Source organism: Chlorocebus sabaeus, chromosome 26, assembly GCF_047675955.1.
Source record: "Chlorocebus sabaeus isolate Y175 chromosome 26, mChlSab1.0.hap1, whole genome shotgun sequence".
Taxonomy (NCBI): domain Eukaryota; kingdom Metazoa; phylum Chordata; class Mammalia; order Primates; family Cercopithecidae; genus Chlorocebus; species Chlorocebus sabaeus.
The window spans coordinates 8743631-8766431 of record NC_132929.1 but is presented as its reverse complement, the minus strand read 5'-3'; the positions used below and the strand labels follow the sequence as shown (position 1 = coordinate 8766431).

Below are 22801 nucleotides of genomic sequence, written 5' to 3'. Positions count from 1 at the left end.
TAATCTCATGGGGGAGGCAGAAATTAAGTTGACCAAAAATATTTAATTACTGTTAAACTGGATTTTGAAAACTCTAATCAAATTCTAAATTTGATTGCTTTCCAGTTAACTGTCATAGGATGAATAGCTTTGAATGCTCAGGAACGGGTTAGTTAATGACTACGAGTACTCTAGCTCTGTGCTAATAAGTGTACAATTACAGACTCAGTGCATTAAAATAAGTGAGGCAATAAGCATTAAAAAGGCTACTGTCTTACATAGTTTAAAGTGCTGTGTAAGTAGAAGAAAATGGCATACTGTAATATACTGTCATATATTATGTTTTATATTGCTTACTTATTGCTATATTATGAAACAGAAATACTAATCTTGGGGCTTTTATAGGGAAACTTTAAAAAAGTAAGTTATCATGGCTGCTTCTCTTGCTTTTTGTGTCTGCTGTATTGTCTTGGAAACTCAGTGAGAGAGACATTCTAAGGAGACTGGGAGAACAACAGCTCTAAGCCAGAGGAGCTCGAAACCTATTTTTTTCTTTACAGTTTTCTTTTATGAAACCAAACCCCAAAGTTATAAAACAGAGATTCAAGCATGTCCAAAGCTTTATTAAAAGTTATGTGTTTGATATGAAAACTGGGTAAGAGTTCTTAAGTAACAGATGTACTTTAAACCTTAATCCATGAAAATTATCTCCCGTGAGCTCAGGCTAGATGAAATTGTGCTTTGACTCCTGCCTGTTTAGGTCCCTGGAAAATTCAGAGTGAAATGTACACTTTTATGGATTCTTGAAAGAATGTCTCTGTATTTCCCTGCATTTATATGGGCCATGCTACAGTGGCACCGTGATGGTATTATTGAGTTTCTAAATTCTTATATTTGTTCTTAATAAACTCATTACTTTCTTTCCCACTGAATTTTCCTACAGGCCCAGTTTGAACTTCGGGCATTTCATATCCGGGGCGAGCATGCAGTGATAACAGCGAGACTAGAAGAAACCATCGAAAATCTGAAACACGAGCTAGAACACAGATGGCGAGGGGGTTGTGAAGAGAGGAGAGATGTGTGCATTTCCACCAATGATGACTGCCCTCCAAAGACCTTCAGAAATGTGTGCATCCAGACCGACAGAGAGACCTTCCTCAAGCCCTGCGAAGGCGAAAGCAAGACAACCAGAAGTAATCAATTAGTACCCAAAAAGCTGAATATCTCCTCTTTAAGCCAGCTCTCCCCCCCAAATGACCACAAAGACATCCATGCAGCACTCCAGCCAATGGAAGGCATGGCATCAAATCAGCAGAAGGCATTGCCTCTGCCTACCGCACCGCCCTTGCCAACATCCATCCCTCCCCCTCCCCCTCCACCCCTCCCCCTGGGACTTGGCTCTTTGTCTCCAGCACCTCCAGTGCCACCTGTGAGTGCTGGGCCACCGCCACCACCTCCGCCGCCTCCTCCACCACCACCTCTACCTCTATCTTCAAGTGCTGGACCTCCACCACCCCCACCGCCACCCCCACCGCCACTTCCTAACTCCCCTGCCCCACCCAACCCTGGAGGGCCGCCTCCTGCTCCACCACCCCCAGGACTTGCACCCCCACCTCCCCCTGGACTCTTCTTTGGACTTGGGTCTTCTTCCAGTCAATGTCCTCGAAAACCAGCCATTGAACCCAGTTGTCCCATGAAACCTCTATACTGGACTAGGATACAAATAAGTGATAGGAGGTAAGTTCTCTCCTATCCCATTCTCAGCGTGTGAATTCCTAGGATTTGGCCCAAGTGATATTTTATTCTTACCGGGTCAATGTCTCCATAGTGTAGCACCCATTATCAAGTGTGATAGAGTGAATGCTTGGATAAACAAGGTTGGGATGTTTGGGGAGAATGTCTGTCTCCAGCGGGGCCTCTCTGTATTCTTTGAAGATGCTGGGAGAAACAATGTGTTCAGTGTTAAGTTTTTCTCCAAGGCACATGGTCCATTTTATAGACTAGAGAAGAGTCCGGGTCTAAGCCAGGGCTTTCCCCAGCATCGCTACAATTGATGACTAATCATAAAGAATTGAACCTGATTGCATACTGAAGGCTCATGAGGATTTTTAGAATTCTTTTTACTGTCTTGTTTTTAAATGCTATAATCAACCGTGTAATATAGACATTGAACAGAAATGGGTGTTTTTCAGTTTTTATTAAAAGAATGAGACATGGCTAAGTTATTAGTTCTTTAGATCAGAGAAGAGTCTTAAAATACAAAGTCTCTGTGCTTAAACTCTATGTCTTCTAACTGCTAATTACTCTCCCATCTTCCTTTATACCTTGATGCCCTTCAGAGAAAGTGTCAGTATGTGGATAGCTGAAAGCATCTTCCATTTGTATCGATTGTTAAGCAGGGTTTGTAAAGCAGCAAGGTATAGTTGCTTGGAAACATCCATTCAAACAGATTTGAGCGTGATTTGTTCTGCCTTATTTCTGAGCCTGGAAGGAGGACAGTGAAAGAGATCTTAAGTTGTCTCTTGACCACTTTCTCCTTTAAAGTTTCTTTGTAAAGGACAGCAAATATAGGACACATTTTACAACTTTTCCCAAGTCATGATGTGGTAGTGCATTCTTCAATGTATATAACATTTTGCTTAGGGCAGGCAGGATATGAAACAAAATAACACACAACTCACAATGATAAAACAACTAGAAATCCCTGTGGAGGAGTGGGGAATACCCTAAAACTGAGCATATGTGCTTCATATTTTCCCCTTTCCTCTCACAAAAAATAAGGGCCGAGAGTTTGTTTTTGGAACATCCCGATACTTCTTGTTTTCAAAATTCAATTATACTTTGTAATTTCCCAAATGAATGGTTCATAAAAAAGTGAGATGATCCTGTAATAGCTTCTGCCATTAGCTGAAGTACTAGTATTCCCTTCTTCCCAATAAAGACTCAGACATTTCCTAAAAAATCATTTCCCAGAATATTTATTTTGAGTCATGTTTCCTTATTAGTGTTCTCAAATTGGTGCACAGCCATTCCAGGGCGATGCCTCCCACCTGTAAGCCCTGAACGACTGTGTCTGACAGCACGGGGAGCTGTTCCACACCTGTGTCCCACTAGCCTGCCTTCACTCCCTTCCCCGAGAGACTGTCATGAGCAACAGATAACTGTAGACCACAGCAGCCACCAAAGAGTCCCACTGGGAGATATGGGCCCTTCACGCACGACCAAGGGAAAGCTGGAGATCATCATTGTCTACGTTGTTTCCTGCTTATGTAGTTGGTCATTTTGAGAAGAAAAACAATTGAATACTGAAGGTCTCATTGGTTTCATCATATATCTAGGGCTTTACTTTTGAGCAAAATGAAAAGTAGATGAATAGGACATCAAGAGAGCCCTGCTTGGTGCGCATTTGAACCTGAAACGGGGGCTGCCCCTCTCTGATGTGTTAAGACTGCAACATGGGCACTTCCGGTGGTGCCACATATTCAAGTTCTTTTATTATGGGTCTCTCCAACTTTCTGTACCTATTAGCACTACTACTTCTAAATGAAAATGATTCAAAGAGCCTGTGGAGTATTTGCTTAGGAGCAAAAGTGCAATTATTTGGGATACCTTCTCATAAAGGAGGCAAAATCGTATTTTAATATTTTGTGCAACTAGAGGAGTAAGTAGTTTATATAATGATTGCATCATAAATGTTGGTCTTGCTCTTCTGGGAAGCCAGAAACAAAATGTGAATTTTCAGCATTATGTATACACTGCTTCTCATCTACCTAAATTGCTTTTGACTCCTGGTATGAACTGATTTTTTTTTCTTTTGACGTTTTGCCTTCTTGGGTGTCTGTTTTGTGATTTCTAGACTAAGCAAAAGACACTTAAAGCAAAATAAATCCTCATCTAACTACCTTTTCATCTTCTTAGTAAGTTTCTCATTTGTCTCCTTGTCTTCCTTTCTTTCTCTCTCTCTCTGCCTGCCTGCCTTTTGAGCTAGAATGGTATGTTCAGGGGTCAGCTGACCACCATGGCAGGTCATTCGTTGTGAAGCAGGTCCTTATTATTGCCCTGCCAAATGCTGGCTGTCCCCAAATCACTGAGAGGCAGTGTTCCAAAATTGTTTCATTCAGTATTGGAAATGGAAATGCCTTTCCCATAGAAATAGTGTTGTAAATGGTGATCAGGTGCTTAAACTGATCACCATTGACTCCCAAAGCCAATTTACTCCACAATGTAAGTGAATTATATTACTCGTTACACTGGCCTGACCTCAGAGTCCGTGGAGCTAGAGCCAAGCAGGTGCAGGAAGTGGGGATGGGGCTGAGCAGTTGGCCTGACACACTGCATCACCTCACTCTAGGCATCACCCTTAGCTGCCCAGAATCTTCCCGAGGCCCAGACCAGTGGCCCTTAACATGCCACGTGTTCACTCCAGAATTCCCGACTGACTTCCTTAATCAAGATCCCACTTCTCCCACTGCTCCCCCAGCACCACAGAGATAAGCACTTAACATTGATGGTGCTTATGTTTCAGGTTGAAGTTAAGTGAGTAGCAGAGGGGTATGGCTGAGGGAGGAACACATACGTTGATGTGCTTCACTGGAAATGTTCTAGCCCTTGGGTTGGGTAATGGTTTCCCAGGTGTTCATTCTATTGTTATACTTTATAACTTCCATATGTCATACTATTACATGGTTCAACGATTGGCAAAATCATAATTTGAAAAATAAAAAGTAGAGGAGAGAAGAAGTGTATGTGGCCAACACCAAAATGTCATATATCATGGGAAAGGCAGATCTATTGCAAAATGTGAACATGCAGACCTGAGGAGCCAGGGCTGCCAACTGTTTTAAATATCAAATCACCTGTAGTATCAAAAAATTCTGTGGACCATTCCATATAATAATAGTTATCTTTTTAGTTTTCACTGAGAAAATATGTATGGAAACAAACCTTTTAGATGTTATGGATTGTAACATATACATATGTTTGATAAACAATAAGTATATAGGTGAAATTTGTGGGCATTGAGAGTGTTTATTATTATTATTATTATTTTGAGATGGACTCTCGTTCTGTTACCCAGGCTGGAGTGCAGTGGCACGATCTCAGGTCATCACAACCTCCATCTCCTGGGTTCAAGCAATTCTCCTGCCTCAGCCTTCCAAGTAGCTGGGATTACAGGCGCCCACCAGCACGCCCAGCTAATTTTTGTAATTTTAATAGAGATGTGGTTTCACCATGTTGACCAGGCTGATCGTGAACTCCTGACCCCAAGTGATCTGCCCACCTCAGCCTCCCAAAGTGCTTGGATTACAGGTGTGAGCTACCACACCTGACCAGTGGGCATTAATAGTGTTTGAAATTCAGATAAGAAAGTAAACAGTCGGGAGATGTGTTCTGACTCAAGGGCCCCGAGGAGTGACCACTGGAGTCAGCTCACAGACGCTGTTCTGTTACCCCTGATTCTCAACAGCTTTTGTTTCTTCCCTTCAAAACTAGGGTGCCCCTGTTTCTGAAGACGAAACAGCACAGTTTCCCGATGGCTGCTTTAGTTGAAATCCCATGAGGTGCAATGGAGGAGGTTTTTGGTTGGTTTTTGTTGTTAGTATTGTGTAGGGGACTAAGATACAAGGAATCATGTATTTTAAAATAGGCACAGCCTGTTTACGTATTAAGGACCCTGCAGAGTTTACCTGCATGAATCCTAAAAACTATATTTAAAAGTAGTTGAAAAAGTCCAAAGAGGAGGCAGATCTTTACTTTGGTACTCCATTTTCAGTCTACTTCAGAGTTAGCCTGTCAGCGTCTCAAATTGGTTATCTTTTCAGCCTTTATACGATGCCCATTTGTACACATCATGGAAATGCCACAGACTGGAGGAAGAGCAGCTTGGGTGCCCCCAGGAATCCGAATCCCAGGATTTCTAGTCCTAAGGAGTTTCTCTAGAGCTCTATCTTTGATTGTACCTAATGACATTTATTTTTTTGGAAATATGTCTGTGTATGTTTTAATGTTCTATAGTATATTTTGACTTTAACAAATGCATAACATAAAAAACTTTAAGCATTATTAGAGTTTTGTGTGTTTTTTTAGAAAAATGAAATTTAAAAATGGATTAGAGAAAGATCTCATTGTATTATATTCTGTCCTGTTTTGGTTCTTATGGTTAACTTGTCATTTTCTCTTTTAAGCCAAAATGCTACACCAACCTTATGGGACTCCTTAGAAGAACCTGACATTCGGGACCCTGGTGAATTTGAGTATTTATTCTCCAAAGATACAACTCAACAAAAGAAAAAACCTCTGTCAGAGACTTTTGAGAAAAAAAACAAGGTCAAAAAGGTACTGAGTGATTATGCCAAAGCTGTAATTATGTATTATATAGGGAAGTGGTGTATATATCTGTATCATATATACACACACACACCTGTACATATGTGTGTGTGTATCATGGGAATTTAGTACATATTTTCTGTGTGTGTGTGTGTGAGATTCATGGGAGTTCATTACATGCTGTTGGTGCTTTCCCTGTTTTCAGGAAATGTTTCAGAAGGTTTTGCATGGCAGATGGCAAAGGAAGCCAATAGTTCATGAAATCAGTGCTTGCTATTTTGGCCATATCTTCTGAATTTTCAAACTTTAATCTGGACTTTTTCAGCCATTATGGACATTTCAGCCATAATAAAAAGCCATAATTTTTATTATGAAATAAAAATAAAATTTAATTTGTAGTTAGTGAAAGTAGTCTACAGGTTGTATGGGAAATAGGTTTTATTTATAATTTCATTCATTTTGCAAATATTTCCTAGGGGTTTACTGTGCTAGGCATTTGTTCTAGGCCTGCACTGTCCTGTATGGTAACATGTGGCTATTAAATAATGAAAGTAAATAAAATAATTTAGTTCTTTAATTGCACTAGCCACTGTCCAATTTTGTTCTTAATGCCTAGTGGCTGCTGTATTGGATAGCACAGATGTAAAACATTTCCATTGTATAAAAAGCTCTGTTGGACAGCACTGTCTTAAGCACTGGGATGTGTTGAGGGCAATAAGAAGAAGAAGAAGAAGAAGAAGAAGGAGAAGGAGGAGGGAGGAGGAGGAGGAGGAGGAGGACGAGGAGGGGAGGGAGGGAGGGAGGGAGGGAGGAAGGAAGGAAGAGAAAGGAAAAGAAAAGAAAAGAAAGAAGAAGAAGAAATCCTTGCTCTGTGGAGCTTATATTAACAAACACTAAACATAAACCCTGTCAATCCCATAGTTGTGCAGGGGAAGGAGAATCGATTTTAGTAGGGTGGGGTTGGAGTCTGCAGTTTTAAATGGGGTGTTCAGGGTAGGCCTCATGGTGATGGTGACTTCTGAGTAGTGACTCAAGGACTTGAAAACTGAGAGGCACCAGCCTTCTGTAAGAGAATGAGTTCAAGACTGTCAAGCAGTCAGAGACAACCATGAGGATGAATCACACCTCTGCCACACACTGACTATGAGATCTGAGGCAACGGTACTAGGTCCTTTCACTCTCTGTGTCTGGATCCCTGCATCATAGCATGAGATGATGTCTGCTCATAATGTTCCTCTAAGTAATTATTCAATGAGGTAATCCATGTATGAGGCTCAGCATAGTGCCTGGCTCACTGTCAGTGCTCAACATAGGATAACTGCTCTTATTTTTGCTACTGTTACTACCACGGCTACCATTTCCCTGTTTTAGTGGGTTTTTGTTTGGTTGGTTAGTTTTTCTTACTTTTAATAGTAGCAGAAATGGTGTCGAGGAAAAAGTTCTGCTGTTGACTTGCTATGTTAGCTTGGGCTGGTTGTCTTCCTTGTCGTATTTTCCCTTCTCTATAAAAAAGGATTAACAGGCCGGGTATGGTGGCTCATGCCTGTAATCCTAGCACTTTGGGAGGCTGAGGTGGGTGGATCAGCTGAGGTCAGGAGTTCGACACCAGCCTAGCCAACTTGGGGAAACCCCGTCTTTACTAAAAACACAAATATTAGCCGGGTGTGGTGGTGGGTGCCTGTAATCCCAGCTACTCAGGAGGCTGAGGCAGGAGAATCGCTTCAACCCAGGAGGCGGAGGTTGCAGTGAGCTGAGATCGCTGCATTACACCCCAGCCTGGGCAACAATAGCAAAACTCTGTCTCGGAAAAAAAAAAGGATTAACAATATCTGAATCTCCCTGACCCACCAGGATGCTGTGAAATTCACATCTAAGCAGGTTTGAGGCAGTGTTTTGAAAAGTGTGTAATGTTGAATGATACCATCAACCTGCCTTTTTTCTTTTTTTTTTTTTGAGATGGAGTCTTACTCTTGTCACCTAGGCGGGAGTGCAATGGTGTGATCTCGGCTCACTGCAACCTCTGCCTCTGGGCTTCAAGCAGTTCTCCTGCCTCAGCCTCTCAAGTAGCTAGGATTACAGGCATGCACCACTATGCCCGGCTAATTTTGTATTTTCAGTAGAGACAGGGTTTCACCAAGTTGGCCAGGTTGGTCTTGAACTCCTGACATCAGGTGATCCGCCCACCTCAGCCTCCCGGAGTGCTGGGATTACAGGCGTGAGCCACCGCGCCCGGCTACCTTTCCTTGTTAAATTACATCGCAGGGTTCATCATCAGTTCATTTCTCAAGTAATATAATGATTTTGAAATTAGCTGCAAATTACAGGGGAAAAATGGAAAATGTCTGAATTCAGCTTTCTGTTAATCAAATCAGATTTTCCCACTGACTTCAATTATGGATAAAAATCATGATCAAAATGTTTCATCTCTCAAGGTCACTGTAATTGTGTTGTCTTGATAAAAATATCCAAAGAGGTATTAAAGGAAAATTTTAAGAGACTATATTGCATGGAACAATTTGAATTTTTCTAATAAATTGGCTCCGTGACCCCACCCAAATCTCATGTCAAATTGTACCTACATGTCCAGGGGGGACCTGGTGGGAGGTGATTAAATCGTGGGGGTGGATTTCCCTTTCTGTTCTCCTGATAGTGAATGAGTTCTCACGAGGTTTGGTTGTTCCATAAGTGTCTGGTGCCGCTCCCGCCCCACCCTCTGTCTCCTGCTGCCATGTCGGTAGTATCTTTATAGCAGTGTGAGAATGGATTAATACAAATAGTAAGTTCCAGACCAATCCGGGCAAAAAAACGTCAGCTGATTTACATAGAATGTATTCCCATGCAATTAGATTCACACGAGATGGAGGTGAGCCTGCTTCGTAGCCACGCTGGCTTTTTCAGTGCCCTCTGTAGAAACGGAAGACTTGTTTCCACCTGAATGGCAAAAGGAAAATCTCTGTATTCCAAAGCCAGCTTCAGTTTGCCTCTTTCAAGAAGGCTTCCCTGACTAACCAGAAACTCCACTGAATGCTTTCTTATGCAGGATCGTATTAAACTTACTTTTGTTCTTTATTGCTTCTTAGATGGCTATTACTCTTTTTATTTCTCTCCAGATGCTTGAAAACATGTTTTCTCATAGAACTGTTCACTTCTGTTTTGGTGAATGAATATTTGTTTTTAAAACATCAAAGCATTTGGTCATGTATTCTTATTTCTTCTAATATTTTGCCTGTTCAACAAAAGATTTTAACTAAGGCAGTTAGTAATTAGTACTTGATACGTATATTTTGTTTCTCTGTCTGAGGGGGAAAATAACACTTCATTTAAACTCTTTAAATTTTCTGAACAGGGTGGTTGCCATTGCCCCATGGAATCCATACACTTCTGTAGTGCTTGCTTTTCTCTGTAAGTGGAGGCAAAAAATTGGGTCTACTGGGCTTTGTGGTAATATGCAGCTTAGAGTTTTCAGTGAGCTTTGTGTCCTGCCTTAGAGCTGAGGTTTTAAGTTTTAAATAGCAAGCCGAATTGATGCCAGAAAACTCCAAACCTGCCTCCTATGATCTTTCCTCCATGCCTGTGGCCAGATTTCCAACATCAAGATGGATCCCTTGGTCTCTTTTGAGAGTCAGAGATTTGTTTTCTTTCCTCTTGAAAATGAAAGTGGTTTTCGAGGTGGTAAGCAGCTGAGGAGTTTCAGCATTGAAGGCCACCTCCTTCAGCTGGATCATGGAATGGTTCCCATATGAGAAGACCAGCAGGATACTTGCCAAATAGGTCTTTTTATAATGACTGAACAAGAGGAAGTGCTGGGTACATTACTGGATTTCAAAATCCAGGATTCTGAGTCTTAGCTATAGGGCCTCAGCCAGCATTGAAACGTGAATAGGAATATCTTTTTTTTTTTTTTTTTTTTTGGAGACGGAGTTTCACTCCTGTCGCCCAGGTTGGAGTGCAATGGTGTGATCTCAGCTCACTGCAACCCCCGCCACCAGGGTTCAAGCGATTCTCTTGCCTCAGCCTCCCAAGTAGCTGGGATTACAGGCACCCACAACCAAGCCCAGCTAATATTCGTATTTTTAGTAGAGACAGGGTTTCACCATGTTGTCCAGGCCAGTCTTGAACTCCTGACATCAGGTGATCCACCTGTCTCAGCCTCCCAAAGTGTTGGGATTACAGGCGTGAGCCACCTCACCCGGCCATGAATATCCCTTAAATGGAGCTGGTCTTCATCCCTCAGCACATTTCACATTTATGTTTCAGAAGTAATGGACAGAATGATCAAGAGTCTGTGGAACTCAGATATTAATTCGTAGCTTCAACTACTAAAATAGTATTTAAATTTCATGTCACTGGCACTTGTTTAAAGTAAGCTTGTGTGTGTGTATGTATATGTGTATATATATGTATGTATCATCTCAAACTAGGCAGGGAGTCTGTTCTGTAATATCATGTAGTCTAAGAATTAGAAGAAATCTTACCCATCATCTAACTTTGTTCTGGTTTTGGCACATGAGAAACTAAGACCCAGAAAGATAAAGTGACTTGTAGGGGTTTGTACACTTTTAACTGGGAAGACATTGATGGTGACGAACACTTGTTCACCAGCATGTGTCTGCATTTCCTCTTTATTTAAATGGTAACTTGCCACCTTGGTGATAGTATCAACTTTTATTGGGGTGATTTATTTGAAGTTTATGAATGAGAGTAGCCATTATTAAAATCATGAACAAAATATAGCCACACTTCTGCAAATCCAAAATATTTCCCACATTGTGTAATCACAGTTTTCTTCAGAGTCTTCCAATAGGAAGCCACATCTTTGAGTAAAAAGATGTACCTTCTATGTAACTCCAGCAAAAGGCGTATATAGATTTGGAGCTGGTGTTCTTCTTTGACCTTATCAATTCCATTTAAAATATTAGCTATAATAAATTTATTACTAATTATTACAAATTTGTATTGCATACTTAGGTAGATGCCATTCTCATTTGTGATACTAGACCACTCTGCCACTGCAAACATAGCAGTAACCAAACTGAGAACCAGAGCTCAAGATACCAGCTCTCAATGGAACCACCACCACTTGCTACTATCTCTTATTTTTTTCTCTCGTAACATTCAGAAGAAGTCCTTTAACCTTCTCACACTGATTTCTTCTCTACAAAATTGGGAATAACACCCCCTTAATATGGTTATTACAAGGATAATATGAAATTATCATACATTAAGTATTCTTTACATTAGTCTCTTAGTTTATGAACGAATGTGAAAGCTTTGGAAAGAAATTCGTAAACATCTTTGATTCCCAGGGTTTTTAAGGTCTTAAACCATTAATGTGTCAATTCCTGACACCATTTGCAAATGGGAGTCTCTAGGTCATTCTTGTTTTTCGATATTCATGGAAGTATACCACAACTTCCTTTAGTGATACATTTGGACATCTAGTAGCTCATGTCATGTTTGTATAGTCCCTCTTTTTTTTTTTTTTTTTTTTTTTGAGACGGAGTCTCGCTCTGTCGCCCAGGCTGGAGTGCAGTGGCCGGATCTCAGCTCACTGCAAGCTCCGCCTCCTGGGTTCACGCCATTCTCCTGCCTCAGCCTCCCGAGTAGCTGGGACTACAGGCACCCGCCACCTCGCCCGGCTAGTTTTTTTGTATTTTTTAGTAGAGACGGGATTTCACCGTGTTAGCTAGAATGGCCTCGATCTCCTGACCTCGTGATCCACCTGCCTTGGCCTCCCAAAGTGCTGGGATTACAGGCTTGAGCCACCGTGCCTGGCTGTATAGTCTCTTTTCACTGAAAGATTAAGAGTTTCCCCTGTCAATATGTCATATTTACACTGTCTCTAAGTGACATTTGTTCCTGAGCAAGGTAGGTCAGTGCCTTGTCAAGGAGCCAGAAATCATCTGCCTTCATTGTCTGAGATTCTTTCTCCTGGTTCCTGTTAAAAAAAAAAAAACAAACAAACAAACAACTAGCTGCTCTAATAAACTTTCCAATTGTGTTTTAAACTTGCCCAACAACTTTCTGAAAATGAGCATGGCCTGCCAATATTCCTCCTTTTTTGAGATGCCGTGATCTGACTAAATTATAAATCATCTCTGTTTGTTTCCTCTTCTGTAAGATATGTAAAAGCATTCCTCTGTCTCCCTCTCCCTCTCTGTCTCTCTGTCTTTTTAATAGATATTTCTTAAGAATTAATGAGATAATGGCTATTCCTCAAGGGCTTGGAGGGGAAGGGGGTTGTGATGGTTCAGGAGACACTAGTCTGTTGAAACTTCGTGGTGCCAAAAGCCTTCAGCATTGATTGTAATTTGGTCACTTTGGCAAGGATCATAGCTGTAATTCTCAAATCCCAGACTTCGTGTCTCAGTTTACTGAGGAGGGGAGAAGGATGGAAGAAGAACATTGTTTGAAAGCCTGAACATGAATTTATAGGGTTTTCATAACCTGTTGCTTTCCAAGTTTATATTATTTCAGCTTTGGTGTACAAAGATAATTTCTCTGGGCTCCCTTGGTGTAAGGTATATGCATTATTTTTTTATATAGGGGTGGCAATAAGTTGGTCTACCCCTTTACATTTTTCACGTGTTGATAAATGAGCAGTGGGGTTAGGGATTGTCATCTCTAGAAGTGAGCGAAATAACTTGCCCATGTGTTGATTGTACTAATACATGACCTGGGGGCCTAAATTAGTGATATCTGGAGTGATCAGGGCTTTCCTGTTCTTCACTTTAAGGACTCCTGACTGGCCACATTTACTGAAAGGAAACAGGAGCTCCATGACAGGCACCAGTTTACAAAAATTCCACCTTGTAAATTTTATTTGGAAATGAGACAGCCCCAAAAGTTAAGTTGTACATTTATTTTATTTGCTTTTTTTTTATAAAAAAAAAAGTGTGGTTAGGACTTGTCAAATATGAATATCAATGATTCTTTCAGAATGTTGAATCTGAGTATTATTCTTGGAGTTCAACTATGTTTCTCTTGTTGGCTGTTAAACAGTAACTTAACCTGGATTTGTGTCTCCAGCCAGCTGCATTTAGGATGTTCTTTACCTACCCCACACCACAAGAGGGCACCTTAGAATGCTGAGATACAAAGATGAAGTGGCATGGATCCTAGAACCCCGACAGCGGGCTCCCGGAAGACAGCAGCTGCCCCTCAGCTCTCTCTTTCCTTCTTATATCTCTGTATTGTGGACCATGAGGCCAAATTCCACAGCAAATTGCCCACACAGAGTATTGGGAGCCAACTGTGTATTAGAAAGACTTGTAGGTATTAGTAGAATAAAAATCATTAGTAGCCATGGTTCCAGTGCTTAGAATGAATGATTGCAGTATAAAAATATATGAAATATTAGAGTTAGCCCCTTTGGGACTGATTCTGGAATTCCCTTCTCACCACACAGACACATGCGTGCGCGCGCACACACACACACACACATATCTCTTTAAAATCTTCCATATCTGAAGAGAGTGAAAAGCAAAAATTTGTTTGAATGTAGATTTGGGGTTATGTATTTGGAAAACACAAAAAAGTACAGGGTATGCTGTGAAAGAACCATTCTAAATATTTGTGCTTTTAAAAAATATTTATCTTCTCCTTGTTGAGGAAAGTTTTGAAGTCTCACTTATTATTTTCCTGAATCTCATTCATTTGTCCTCAATCCAGGCCGTTTTCTGAGATTGTGTTATAGGGTTGGAGGTAGACAATAGGATGAGGCTGAGTGCCTGTGCTTGGGACCTTGATGGGATAGTGAGTCCTCTGGCCTTCAGTTCTAAGCTTACAAGTGTGTGAACATGTAACAAGAATAGGGAAAGATCATATACGTATACTTAGGTTGCAAGTCCAGGTCACATGGATGCTTTTGAAGCTGAACTTGTAAGTGCTTTGCAAAATACACACATCTCCCATGTACCTGATAGTCAAAACAAGCCCTGCACGTGCACATGCCCTCACAGGCACGTGCTTAATATGAACAGAGAGAAGTCTCAGTGACCTTGGATTTATTTGATACCATTCAAGTGGAGATTAAAAAATAAAGATATCACTAGTAGTGACTTGCTAAATGAAGAGTTTTGGTTCAGTGCCTGTCATATATTAACTAATTTGATCTTCGAAAACCCAGTGAGACGGTTCCTATTATTGTTCCTATTTTATACATGAGAAAACTGGAGTTTAGAGGGGTTGGGCAACTTGCCCAACACCACATAGTTCTGCAGAGCAAAGGAATGTTTCCAGCAGCAACCCCAGAGCATGTTTTTTTTGTTTTGAGACACAGTCTCACTCCGTCACCCAGTCACTGCAACCTCCACCTCTCAGGTTCATCAAGCAATTCTCATGCCTCAGCCTCCAGAGTAGCTGGGACTACAGGCACATGCTACCATGCCTGGATGATTTTTGTATTTTTAGTAGAGATGAGGTTTCACTGTTTTGGCCAGGCTGGTCTCCAACTCCTGACCTCAGGTGATCCACCCCCCTCAGCCTCCCAAAGTGCTGGGATTACAGGCGTGAGCCACGATGCCCAGCCTTGTGTTCTTAATTACTTGACAAATGGTCATTCATCTACATTTAACTGCCAGTCCTGGTTTTAAATTCACTTGGCCAAGCCTGAATTTTATTTCTTGGTCATTGTATAGTGAAAAAAGTGCCACCTTTGGTGTCAGTAAACATAATTTCTAATTCAGACTCTTACCCTAACCAAATATCGAATCCTGAACAAGTCCTTTAAATTCTCCGATCTCAGGTTTCTCATCTGTCAAAAGATAAATTTTAATTTTATGAATTCCAAGGATCTGGTCATTACTTCTACTTTGCAGATGAAGACACTCAAGATCTACCGACTTTCATTTGATTTTTAGAAGGCAGATAGAAGAGGGTATCACACATGGACCAATATCTTAGTGCTCAGACCCAGGTCTAACCAGATAGATAGAGCTGTCTCCAACCATCAGTAGCATATTGTATGAGTCATAGGTACATGGGGGTTCAGGAAATAATTGTTCTGATTTTAATAATCCCCCAAATGTAAGGTAAATATATTGGAGAGTTATTTTTAAACAAACCAAGTTTTTTTATGTACTGGGGGTGTTGAAGTACTGGAAATATGATAGAGAAAACTGTAGTGGAAATTAGGAGCCAGAGATCTCGTCTTGAAGGTAACTATTAGTTGTTGTAGTTGTTGTATGTCCACTCATGTAACCCCTCTGACCTTAACTTCTATACTTAATATGGCATCTGGAGTGAAAATTTTCAAATATGCTTTCCAGATGCAAGATCTCAGAACTTAACTGAATGTGGATATGTTTCCACATACGTTTTTAAACTGAGTGTGTATAAGATTGAAACAGTGAATTTAGATTTTGCCTTGTCAATGAGTGACATGGGATCTACTGCAAGCCAGACTCACAACCACAATGTTCCACCCTTCCAGTATATAATATTCTCTCTTTGCAGTTGTCCTTACATAACAAAAATGCATTTGGCGGCAGCAGCCACGGTGGTGGAGCTGGCCAGCGCCCACTGTGCTGGGGTGGCCCTCCACCATTTTCCCTCCATCTCCTAGCAGAGTTTCCACAGTCCAGAGGCCTGGAGCTCAGGTTACACCAGACAAAACTGTCCACTTACTTCCTGTGATAGTCTGGCTTGACCCCAGCTATGGCCACACTTCCAATTTTTGATAAAATACCTTTGACCCAGAGCTTCATTTCGTTTAGACCTGACCTGGTTTCCCTCCAGCTGAGGCTAATTTGCATGGCTGTAAACACGGACCTTACAAAGCTCACCAACTGTGATAAAAGCAAAGGAAACCTGAGACCACTGGAAATTCAAAAATCTGCCTTCTGTATCCCAGCCTGACTCGGAGTTACCCCTCAGCCCAGGAGGCTTCCAGCGTGCAGCAGCTAAGAAAATGTTATTCTGATTGATCTGATTAGGGCAGCAAGGTTAGCCATGGTCAATTTACAAAGACAGTATGAGAAGAAATCATGTGTGTCGTCTTGTTATGGGTCAGCGAGGCCCCTGCCAGAAGTTATGAAAAGCCACAGCTCTGCCAGGACCATTATCAGATCTCCTATGTGGGGTACAAATGGGATTGAAGGTTTAGGGGCCCCCTCCAGTGGAGTGAATGACAAAAGGGATTGGACTGTGAAGAGCGGGTGAATCAAATCATGCTCGCTTCCAGCTGGATTTCTTAGCTGCCAAGCCCCTTACATGTGAGTGGGAGAGCCTGGGAGTTTCCCAGTACAGTGTGGGGAGGACTGCCTTTAGTTCCTCACTGCACGGGAAAGAAGAAGGTGGAAAAGCTAATTTGACATGGACGTGAGGCTCTACATTGACCCACAGAAGCAGCCAGATGGAACCTATTGGGCATTTTGATCCCTGCCTTCACCACAAGAGTGGTTTAATTGGGATCTGGCTCCAGGCCCTTGTTACTAAATAACCTGAGTTTTAGTGTTTTCATTTTCATTAATTAACTTTCATGCTAGGCGCCTTATTAGTCACATTAGGCATTTTGCATGTTCAAAATATCCTAGGAGGTGAGAAGGAGGTCTTTAAAAACAGTACAGAGCTGCAAGGACCAGGGGGTTAATTCATGACCTAATTATCACATCACTTTTTACTCTCTTGTGGACTCTCTTGTACAACTTCCTTAGTTTAAAATATGCACAAAAACCAGCTTTTAAACTTTGTTTTCAAACGGTTATTACATTCATACTGACTAAAGATTTTGGAGCCTTCACCTTGGGTGTGGTTTGCTTCCTTCCTGTCCAATTCAGGAACATAAATGTTCTTGCAACACAGGGATAAGACACATTAATTAACAAAGAAAGATTTATATAAAATGAGGTCAACTGAAAGCTATACTGCTTGAGCTGGGGCTCATTAGAAATAGATCCCTCTGTATATAATCATCTTCCTAATGGAAAAGATGAGACAGTGGGATGGTTGCTTGGAGAAGCATGTGGTTCCGAATGTAGCAGTACAATGCCTAACGCATACTATGTTTAGAATTCTTTAGGAAGACATTGGAGAGACTGGGCCATGATGATGTTTTTGTTGTGTGTACATATAATCTTGGGGTGTGGAGGTATCTGAGAAACTTAGCCCTTTAAAACCCAGCCATTCAGTTGCCACTGCAGGAAAGGATGAGCCTCTGAGGCCGAAGTGCATGGAAAAGGAGGCAGAACTCATAGACCTGCACAGAGAGTTCATACCTGTGAATTCAAGATCTAGCTGAGATCTGGGCGTTTGCCTCAGAGCAATAGGAAGCCAAGAACAAGGCTGTAGCAGAGGGCTGAGCTCCTGTTTCTGACCAGCTGCTTTCTCTAGCGTGCCCAATGTGGTGGGAGTCACCACGAGACTAAGTATGGAAGGTGATAGTGTGGTAGGGCAGCAGGGGCTTCTGGAAACCCACAGGCCTGGCTGAGTCATCATTCACGGGGCAGGTCCCTTCATCTTTCTAAGGCCCCTTTGTACAGTTCTCTCATCTGTAAAGAAAGAATAATATTAGTGTCTACTTCAAAGGGGGTTGTGAAAATTAAAATATACTTTGTGAAATGTTTGGCCTGGGGCTTGGCACGTCAATGGTGCTTCTACCATGCTATCACCACCATCACTGCCACCATCAGGAGTAGGAATAAGAATCATGAAACATCCTCCAGTGTCATCCCAAAGGAAAGCAAGAGGTTGGATGTTAATCAGAAGCCTCATCTCTCATTCACTTATGGTTCCTGGACTCCAGAGGCTGCTAGTTATAATCCATTTCCTCTATTTGTGTGTGTGTATTTGTGTGTGTATGTGTACGTGTGTGTCCCACAGGGGCACAGCTATGCAGTTAAAGCAAATGAATTTTAACCAGATTCTCAGAGATGAATTCCTTCAGTGTGTACCAAGAAAAAAACACCCAGTACAACAAAAAGTTTGTAAAATGTGTCTCCGTTTTCTAGTTCTATCTGTATTTGGCTTTCATGGTAATCTGTGTTTGTGGTACAATTTTAAGAATACCAGCTATTAGCAGGTAACATAATATCACCTTTCAAAATCTTTGTAGAGCATGATAGTCTATAAATAAATAAACATATATAGAATGACTGATTTTGGTAATGGTGAGACTCTTAACATATGATGTTATTTTAGGTTGGTTTCTTTATTAACAAATAGACTGCATTCACTTTCATACAGTACCCGATTAAATTTTATCAACATAACGTGTGAATAGAATTTAAAAAGTCAAGCAATATTAAGACTTTTAAAAAAAGCAAAAGTTTGCTGCAAATCTCAATAAAATTTCAAGGAATTTTTCATACAGATCACATCTGATCAGAATGAAATTAAGTTAAGAATCATGTGTCAATAACAAAAATAACTAACATGTCAGTGTTGAAAACTACATTTTTTAAACTCTTAAGTCCAGGGGTACATGTGCAGGTTTTTACATAGGTAAAGTTGTGTTATGGGGGTCTGTTGTATAGATTATTTCGTCACCCAAGTGTTAAGCCTAGTACCCATTGGTTATTTTTCCTGATACTCGACCTCCTCCTACCCTCCACCTTCTAATAGGACCCAGTGTATGTTGCTGTCCTCTATGTGTCCATGTGTTCTCATCATTTAGCTCCCACTATAAGTGAAAGAATGTAGTATGTGGTTTTCTGTTCCTGTGTTAGTTTACTAAGGATTTTGGCCCCCAGGTCAGTCTATGTCCCTGCAAAGGACATGATCTCATTCTCTTTTATGGCTGCATAGTATTCCATAGTGTATATGTACCACATTTTTTTAATCCAGTCTATCATTGATGGGTATCTATAGGTTGATTCCATGTCTTTGCTATTGTGAATGGTGTTTTAATGAACATACATGTGCATGTGTCTTTATAACAGAATGACTTATATTCCTTTGGGTATATACCCAGTACCAGGATTGCTGGGTCTAATGGCAGTTCTGTCTGTAGGTCTTTGAGGAATCGCCACACTGTCTTTCACAATGGTTGAACTAATTTACTCTCCCACCAACAGTGTAAAAGCGTTCCATTTTCTCCACAGCTTTGCTAGCATGTTTTTTGACTTTTTAGTAATAGCCATTCTGACTGGTGTGAGATCTCATTGTGGTTTTGATTTGCGTTTTTCTTTAATGGCCAGTGATGTTGAGATATATATATATATATATATATATATATGCGCATGCTTGTTGGCCTCATGCATGTCTTCTTTTGAAAAGTGTCTGTTCATGTCCTTTGCCCACTTTTTAATGGGTTTGTTTTTTTCTTGTACATCTGTTGCAGTTCCTTATAGATGCTAGATATTCAACCTTTGTCAAATGCATAGTTTGCAAAGTTTTTCTCCCATTCTGTAGGTTGTCTGTTTACTCTGTTGATAGTTTCTTTTGCTGTGCAGGAGCTCTTTAGTTTAATTACATCCCATTTGTTAATTTTTGCTTTTGTTGTAATTGCTTTTGGCATCTTCATCATGAAATCTTCGCCCATGCCTGTGTCCTGAATGGTATTGCCTAGGTTGACTTACAGAGGTTTTCTAGTTTTGGGTTTTACATTTAAATCTTTAATCCATCTTGAATTCATTTTTGTATATGGTGTAAGGAAAGGGTCCACTTTCAATCTTCTCCATATGGCTAGCCAGTTACCCTAGAACCATTTATTGAATAGGGAATCTTTTCCCTATTGCTTGTTTTTGTCAAGTTTGTCAAAGTTCAGATAGTTGTAGGTGTGCCATCTTACTCTGTTCACTTGGTCTGTGTGTTTGTTCTTGTATTAGTACCATGCTCTTTTGGTTACTGTAGCCCTATAGTTTAGTTTGAAGTCAGGCAGTGTGATACCTCCAGCTTTGTTCTTTTTGCTTAGGTTTGCTTTGGCTATTTGGGCTCTTTTTTGGTGCCATATGAATTTTAAAATGGGAAAAACTTCCTTATTTTTAAAAATGTGTGATCACACCCATAAATAAGTTGAGTTAAGAAAGTAATTGTAATGGAGTTTTTAAAACACTTAACAGCAAAAAACAAAAATACTGATAAGACTCATAGGATGTAGCTGAAATGTATAGTCATGAGTATTTATATTAGAAAAGTAAAAGATCAAAAATCAATTAAGTGCTTTAAATCAATAACTAGAAAAATGCAAATAAATCAAAGAAATTAGAAGGAAATATTAGGTTGAAGAACAGGAAAAAGCCATTTTACAGGTTAAATATGGTCAAATATTTGCAATTTTCTGTGGTTTAACCTAATACATTTTAAAAGATGAGAATGGAATTTTTAGAAGTTTAAGTTGAGTAGAGAACATCAATTAAAGACAAAAGTTTCTTCTTTGAAAAAAAAGGATAACATTCAAAAACTTTTTGCAAGATTGAGCAAAGCAAACATAAGTAATATTAAGGAAGTAAAAGTGAATGTAACTACAGATGCAATAGAAATGTATAATACAATAGCATGAACACATTTTTGCCAATAAATGAAAATTATCTGAAATAATTTTCTAGAAGAATGTGAATGGTCAAAGCAATCAAGAAGTAGAACACCTGAATGGTTCCATAAATATTAAGGTAATTAAATTAGTAGTTTAAAATCGTCACACGAAATGCGAGGTCCACCTTGTTTTATTACACTAAGCATGTCTTTCTTACACAAAATATTAGAGTAGAAAATCGTATTAAACTCAAGACTAGTATATATAATCTTGATAGCACAACCAGACAAGGGCAGGAAGTAAAAGAAACTACAGGATAATTTCTCTCATAAATATACATATGAAGATCTTAACCAGAATATTAACAAATGAAATCCAGAAATATATAAAAAATGTTTAATGATTAACTGATTTATTCCAGACTAGCAAATTTGATTCAAAATTAGTAAATGCTTTTTATAAATAATGTAAATATAGATGAAGGGGGAACTTATATAATTAAAAAGATGGGGAAATATTTGATTATGATTATGATTTATAATGAAATTTTGTAACTAGGATTGTAAGGGAATAGCTTTAGCCTCAAAAAGAGTGTCCACAAAGCAGGCATGTGTCAAAGGCATATTTGGGGAAAATTTGAAAACTTTCTTTTTGAGATCAGTATGAAATAGGAATATGATACCAATTTCTACCTCCTTTATTTAATCTAAGCAAGTGTAATAAGGCAAAGAAATCAAATAAAATATATTGGAAAGGAAGAAATGAAACCATGAACTGTGATTTTTCAGCATAGAAAATCTGCATTGACGGATTAAAAAAATAAGAGAATAGAGTAAACCTAGTAGATGTGAGATCAATACACAATAATCAGTTGCATTTTTATACACTGTTAACAAGTTGGAAAATTAAAATACCATTAGAGGGACATAAAATAAGTATAAATCTAAGCAAATATAGTCAAGAGTCAGTGTCGAAAATTATTAAACTTTATTGAAAGCATTAAAGTAGACCTAAATAAAAAGAGAGACATAATTCTCTTCATGAATGGGAAAGCCAGTACTATAAAGGTGTTAATTTTTCCCCAAATTTCTAGTTTCAAAGTCATTTCAATCAAAATCTAAGAATTATTTGGAATTTAACAAGCTTATTCTAAAAAGTTGCATGCAAGAACAAATGTTCAAAAAACAACTCCAAAAAGGAAAACTAAGTAGGAGATAATAAAGTAATAAGAACTAGTAGAGTACTATAGTATGGTAGTAATTGTCACAGGAAAAAAAATAAATAAATAATGAGTGAAAAGAATTGAGAGCTCAGAAGCAAATCTATGCATATGTGGAAACTAATACATGACAAATGTGGTATCCCAGATCAGTGGGCAAAATTGACTATGAATAAAAGTATTTTAAAAATTAAATATATATGGCAAAAAAAGGAAAATGGATCCCTACCTCACCTCATAAATAAAAGACAATCCCAGATGTAACAATGAGAAAGGAAAATTTTAATAATTTTTGAAAATAATATGGGAGCCTATTTTTTGGCCTCATATGGAAAAGACATGGAAAGCACAAAACAAATAAGAAATATGACTACATTAAAATAAAATCATTGACATAAAGAACTCTTGCTCATCAAGACACCTTGAAGAGTATGAAAAGATATGCCACATGCTTAAAGACATTTGTAATATGTATAGCTAAATAAGAATTGTTATCCAAAATGTTTGTGCAATTCTTACCAATCAGTAATAAAAAGAAACCATGCTACCTGATCGTGGTAGGTGGAATTACAGATCATGCACCTAGTCGCTCCATATGCTGACTTTGAAACAATGCATTTCTATTTAGCTACTTAACCATCCCTGCCTCCCCCAACACAGGATGCCTCTTGTTCATGTATGTCTGGTATTCTGCCTCCCACAGCTATACGTAGGAATTTGCCAGTCCTCCAGCTTCACATTTTCTCTTTTAAAACTTAGAGGGCTCTCCTAGTTTTATGAAAGATAGATTTTTGTCTTTCAAATCATCAATCTCATAATTTGGGGCTAATTTTTTAGGAGAAGAGGACGTCGAAAGGCCTTTA

General features: G+C 39.6%; 1 protein-coding gene across 4 annotated transcripts in view; it reads left to right on the top strand.

The window, feature by feature from the left end:
- Window positions 1–22801, top strand: part of FMN1 (formin 1) — a 386235-nt gene that overhangs the window by 182215 nt on the left and 181219 nt on the right. For all 4 annotated transcript variants that reach the window (XM_073012011.1, XM_038009790.2, XM_038009795.2 and 1 more), the window contains 2 exons: window positions 923–1716; window positions 6165–6315. In XM_073012011.1, coding sequence (XP_072868112.1) covers window positions 923–1716; window positions 6165–6315 — 945 coding nt within the window. The remainder of the gene's footprint in view (window positions 1–922; window positions 1717–6164; window positions 6316–22801) is intronic.